Source organism: Scyliorhinus torazame, chromosome 4, assembly GCF_047496885.1.
Source record: "Scyliorhinus torazame isolate Kashiwa2021f chromosome 4, sScyTor2.1, whole genome shotgun sequence".
NCBI lineage: Eukaryota > Metazoa > Chordata > Chondrichthyes > Carcharhiniformes > Scyliorhinidae > Scyliorhinus > Scyliorhinus torazame.
Genome location: NC_092710.1, coordinates 59,579,525 through 59,585,524, shown reverse-complemented (window position 1 = coordinate 59,585,524; position 6,000 = coordinate 59,579,525). Strand labels below are relative to the sequence as shown.

Sequence of the window (6,000 nt, the reverse complement as noted above, 5' to 3'; positions counted from 1 at the left end):
TCACTCTCACACACACACACACACACACACCAGTCAGTCTGGAGCTTCTCTCTCACACACACACCAGTCAGTCTGGATTCTCTCTCACACACACACACACCAGTCAGTCTGGATTCTCTCTCACACACACACACACACACACACACACACACCAGTCAGTCTGGATTCTCTCACACACACACACACACACACCAGTCAGTCTGGATTCTCTCTCACACACACACACACACACACCAGTCAGTCTGGATTCTCTCTCACACACACACACACCAGTCAGTCTGGAGCTTCTCTCTCACACACACACACACACCAGTCAGTCTGGATTCTCTCACACACACACACACACACACACACCAGTCAGTCTGGATTCTCTCTCACACACACACACACACACACACACCAGTCAGTCTGGATTCTCTCTCACACACACACCAGTCAGTCTGGATTCTCTCTCACACACACACACACACACACCAGTCAGTCTGGATTCTCTCTCTCACACACACACACACACACACACACCAGTCAGTCTGGATTCTCTCTCACACACACACACACACACACACACACACCAGTCAGTCTGGAGCTTCTCTCTCACACACACACCAGTCAGTCTGGATTCTCTCACACACACACACCAGTCAGTGGGAAGGCCTCATGCAGACTGCAAGCGGCTCCTGCGTAAAGCAGGGGCATTGAAATCAGGAACCTTTAATGATCTGGTCCATGTACGAGGTGCTGCTTTGAAAAATAATTGACAGGAATTATGCACCAACCTCCCAGACAATGAAACCTGAAATTACTATAATGAAGAGCCCATTTAATGATGAGTAAATTGAGAGGCTCCCCAATCCCTATGAATTAAGAGAACAGGGACGTGGAAAACTTTTAATGGGACAAAATCAGTTCTTCTTGTCACAATAAATCCTGGGTGTGGGTGCCGAGTTTACAGCAGTACAATAAAACTCACCCTGAGTTTTTATACAGATTAATCAAAGGCATAGACTATAAAATGAAGGAAATTGCCACTGTATTATTTAATTACAGGAATTGGACCTCATTCACGCACAATTCAGGATTTAAGGAGCAGCCAGAGCTCCAGAGTAGTCATCCTAATTTGCAGTGAATGAACAGGGCTGAGGAGCTCCAGAGTAGTCATCCTAATTTGCAGTGAATGAACAGGGCTGAGGCTCATTTAAAGGCGAAACAGCGGACGTGCATTCTTCAGTAAATGTATTTACTCTCAGTCAAAGAATAAGTGATGAGTTGGAGAATCTGTGCCAGTAATTTCCTGAAACATTTCAGTGCTTTCTCTGATGTTCGAGAAAAAAAAATCATCAGATATTGATTCTGAATTGGGTTGTTACCCACTCTCTTTGTATAGACTGGGTTACAATAATCTGGGAGATCCAGGAGTGAAACTACTGTCTGTGGCTCTGACGAATCCGGACTGTAAAATACAGAAAATGGAGTAAGTACCAGACTGTGAGAGATTGTAATAATTTGTAATAACTGGGTGTCTGACATTGCATATTATTATTTGTATCTATAATAGTGTTATCAGTACTCACTGGTGATTTACTATCACGCCTGCTATTTTTCCCCTTACTTCCCTTTCTCATTTTAATCTTTGTATCTGATCCTCAGGCTCTATGATAATGCTCTCACACATTCCTGTACTAAGGATCTCGCCTGTGCTCTCAGTATAAACCAGTCACTGACGGATCTGAACCTGGGTAATAATAAACTGGGAGATTCAGGAGTGAAACAACTATGTCTGGCTCTGGGGAATCCTAATTGTAAAATACAAAAACTGGGGTAAGAAACACATTGTGTGAGATTATGTTTATGATAACTGCTGTTAGACACCATATATTATCAATTTCAATAATGTTTTTAATAAACATAGTATTGGCATCAGTAACAAAGTTATCATATCTACTAAGATGAATGTAGGAAATTCAGAAATATTGTATTATACGTATTTGGTACAGTAAGGGTTAGTCTGGGTTAGTCTGACTGCTGCAGTAGTGATTTTAAAGAATCCTAGTTCACAAGGCTTTGTGGCTACAAGAGCTGCAATTAAAGCATCGTAAACGTTTGGGGTAATGGACTTTTGTTTATATTAAGAAGGTTCCCTGGGGAGTAGATAATTAGATACATTGTGTTCAGCCTAGTAAGATTGAGGCTAATGGGAGGAGCCAGGGGTTGAAGCAGTCAGGTGTTGAGGTTTTCAGGGTTAGTTTTTGGCAGGAAGGTAAGCTTCTGAAAATACAGCCAGAGATTCTGCATTATTCTGACAGGGTGTCAAGTCTCTTTCTTTCAAGCAGTCTCAAAAGATCTCTGTCTCAAAGTGGTTTACCAGAGACATCTGTTTACAGCATGTATTCCTGAGTTTGGCAACTGTATTTAAAAGTGGATTTTGGCTTGAGATGCGTATTGTTTGAGTGGAAATAAAGATAGCAGTTAAGGGTTATTGTATTGATAAGCATTGTTTAACTGGTAATTGAAAGCTATTTGTCTTCCTAAGATTAAAATTATGAACACTGTGGTATGAATAAAGTTTGTTTTGACATACCATATCCCTAATTGTGCATGGAATCACTCCTGGAGCGAAATTCTCCCCATGTCTGCGTGGGTTTCCTCCGGTTGCTGCAGTTTCCTCCCACAAGTCCCGAAAGACATGCTTTTTAGGTGAATTATGCATTCTGAATTCTCCTTCAGTGTACCCGAACAGGCGCCGGAGTGTGGCGACCAGGGGATTTTCACAGTAACCTTATTGCAGTGTTAATGTAAGCCTACTTGTGACACTAATTTAAAAAGTGACCTTTCCTCACAGTCTTACAGATTAAATAAAATATTGGAGTTTCGGTCCGCTCTCCGAGCAGCTGTTGGGGTCTGGTCCGGGGTCATAATACTATCTTTTGTGTCAGTAATAGTGTGATTAATAAACACTGTACATTATTAATAGTTTCAATAATCATGTTGCGGATAAATACTGGGGATTTACTCTTGATTTCTGTTATTTATCTCCCTGATACGCAGACTGGGAGCTGTCGCTCTCACAACTTCTTGTGCTGAAAGTCTTGTCGATGCTCTCCGTACAAACCACTCACTGACAGATCTGGACCTGAGTGTTAGTAATCTGGGAGATTCAGGAGTGAAACTACTGTCTGCGGCTCTGAGGAATCCGGACTGTAAAATACAGACACTGAAGTAGGTACCAGACTGTGTGAGATTGTGATTCTAACAACTGAATATCTGACATTGTAAGTTATTAGTATCAGTAATAACGGTGGTAATAAACTCTGTGTATATACACTGATTCCTGTTGTTTCTCTCTCACCCATCAGCCTATGGAGTGCAGGCCTCACAGATTCTTGTGTCGAGGATCTTGACTCCGCCGTCAGTGAAAACCGGTCACTGAAAGATCTGAACCTGGGGTCAAACTCATTCACAGACCAATGTGCTCCTGCTCTCCAACACCTCACACTGACCTGCAGGAGTCTGCAGCGGATGTTGTAAGTGATTGTGTCACCAGTTAATGCAAGAAATAAAACATAAAATGGATTTAGTAGATTTATAGTTAATATTTATTGTTACTAGAAAAATATTAATTCCAGTCTCCCTGTTATTTACACTTATAGTCACTCTATTTCATTCCTATTAAATCTTTAATCTGTTTCAGGCTGCTGGAGAATCTGTTCAGTCCAACCACAAAGAGGCACCTGAGGGCACTGCGGGAATCCAGATCCAGACTGAGTGTGATAGTGTGAACATTTCAATTTATAAACATCCCCGCTCTCATCCTGTGAACATGTTTCTCTGATTCCCTGTCCCTCCCCTTTAACCGGCCGGGCTCCAGGTTGAAATCCTATTGGCCGTTTCCCAGTTTCCATCTCGAGCTGAGTGAGTGTCATCTCCCATTGTGACATCAGAGGCCCAGCAACAGGGTCACCAGACTCCGCCTGCCGGCCCCACAGCGCTGCTTCTGCAGGAGATCCGGGGCTGAATGTTCCCCAATGGGACACTGGGGAAATGTACAGACAGGAAGGACCCAGGGTGAAGATCAGTCTGAGCTCCAATGCAACATTGACAATTGCACTCTTTATTCCTGGGTTCTTACTACATGGGTGGAATTGTACGGTAACATTTCAAAGTTCATGGGTGGAGATTTGATTTAGGGTTGTTGGTAGATGGAGGTTTTTGTGGTAAGATGTGGGCGGTGATTAAGGAGGATATGGAGTTGAATCAGAATGGGGAGGTATCAGCGGCCATTTTTTGGGTAGCACTGAAGGCAATGGTCCGAGGGGAAGTTATTTAGTTTAAGGCTCGTGCGGATAGGAAAAGGAGGGAGGAACATAACCGTCTCGTGAGCGAGATAGTGGAGGTGGACAGGGAGTATTTGAGGGTGCCTGCTGCGGAGGGATTGGCGAGGAGGAAAAGGTTGCAGGGGCAGTTTGACAGATTGACAACGGGGAAGGCGGCAGGGCAACTGTAGGGCAAGAGGCGTGCAATATGAGTATGGTGCACCAGCTGCGGAGGCAGGCCATGTCCAGGGAAATATTGAAGGTACGGACTGGGGCTGAGGATGTGGTGATGGAGCCGGGGAGATAAACAAGCGCATTTAGGGAGTACTGCCATGGGCTTTACGAGGCGGATCTAGGGGAGAGGAGGTGGACATGGGGCAGTTTCTGGACAAGCTGGAATTTCTCCAGGTGGAGGAAGCAAAGAGGCAGGAAGTGTTCGCCAGTCTGGACGAGCTAAGGGAGAGGGTAGAGTTGCCGAGTGGGCATGAGTTCAGGTATCTGCAGGTTGGGGACTTTGCGCAAAAGGTCGGGAGGGGGTTCCCTCGGTTGCCAGGATACACCCTGCTGGAGCGACTGCTGCTTCTGGATGTGGAAGGGGAGGGAAGAATTGGGGATACATACAAGTGGCTGGAGGAGCAGGGAGGCGAGCGGGTGGCGAAGATCAAGGAGAAATGGGAAGGTGAGTTGGGAGGTGAGATCAATTGGGGAGTATTGAGTGAGGCACTGCGTTGGGTAAATGGGACCTTCTGAGCAAGGATGAGTCTGATACAGTTTAAGGTGGTGCACAGGGTGCATATGACATGGGCGAGAATGAGTGGGTTCTTCCAGGGGGTAGCAGATGAGTGTGAGAGGTGTGGGCAGGGGCCAGCGAATCACGTGCACATGTTTTGGGGTTGTGAAAAGTTGGGAAGATTTTGTGTGGAGGTGTTCATTGTGGCAGGATAGTGGAGTAGGAGGTGGACCCGGGCCCTTTGATGGCGATATTTGGGGTTTCAGAGAATCCGGAGTTCATGGAGAGGAGGAAGGCCGATTTCTTGGCCTTCGCCTCTCTGACTGCACGGCGGCGAACGTTGCTGGAGTGGCGGTCGGCATCGCCACTGGGTGTAGCACCTTGGTTGGGTGACCTGTACGACTTCCTGCGGTTGGAGCAGATAAAGGATGAGGTGAGGGGCTCTGCAGGGGGGTTTGAGAAAAGGCGGGGGGTGTTTGTGACCGTATTTGAGGAGCTGTCCGTCGCAGGGGTGGGGGGGAGAAATTTGTCCAGACCGTATAGTTGATTGCTGGGAAGTATGTTTCCCGGGGTATTTATTTGCTGTAACCTTTTTGATACATGTTTGTAATAAAATACATTTTAAAAATATATAATTCTAAGTTCATTTGTGGCCGGTTTTGCGGGGAGTTTCCATCCAGTTCTGCCGGCGAGTTCCCCACCACTATCAAATGACACTTGGTCACTTTTTTGGGCCCTGTGGAGTTTCTCTCCAGTTTAGCCCACACTTGCGATGTAAATCCTGCCCATTGTGGGTGGGTCACTTTTGAACACATCATATTAAAGCGACAAAGTTCCAGAGATTGGTGCACCAGGATGGGATGGCCCACTGAGAGGAGAAATGGGGAAGGTGTCGAGGGACATTCTGCTGTTCATGACCTTTTATAGTGTTTACTGATTCTAAATTATCCCTGTTTCTGA

General features: G+C 45.5%; 1 protein-coding gene across 3 annotated transcripts in view; it reads left to right on the top strand.

Annotated features, from left to right (window-relative positions):
- Positions 1-5,488, top strand: part of LOC140410250 (NACHT, LRR and PYD domains-containing protein 3-like) — a 107,428-nt gene extending 101,940 nt beyond the window's left edge. For 2 of the 3 annotated variants that reach the window (XM_072498216.1, XM_072498214.1), the window contains 5 exons: positions 1,385-1,471; positions 1,648-1,818; positions 3,046-3,216; positions 3,354-3,521; positions 3,689-5,488. In XM_072498216.1, coding sequence (XP_072354317.1) covers positions 1,385-1,471; positions 1,648-1,818; positions 3,046-3,216; positions 3,354-3,521; positions 3,689-3,776 — 685 coding nt within the window. In that variant the 3' untranslated portion in view covers positions 3,777-5,488. The remainder of the gene's footprint in view (positions 1-1,384; positions 1,472-1,647; positions 1,819-3,045; positions 3,217-3,353; positions 3,522-3,688) is intronic. The other variant, XM_072498215.1, reaches the window with a different exon arrangement.
- Positions 5,489-6,000: the final 512 nt, after the last annotated feature.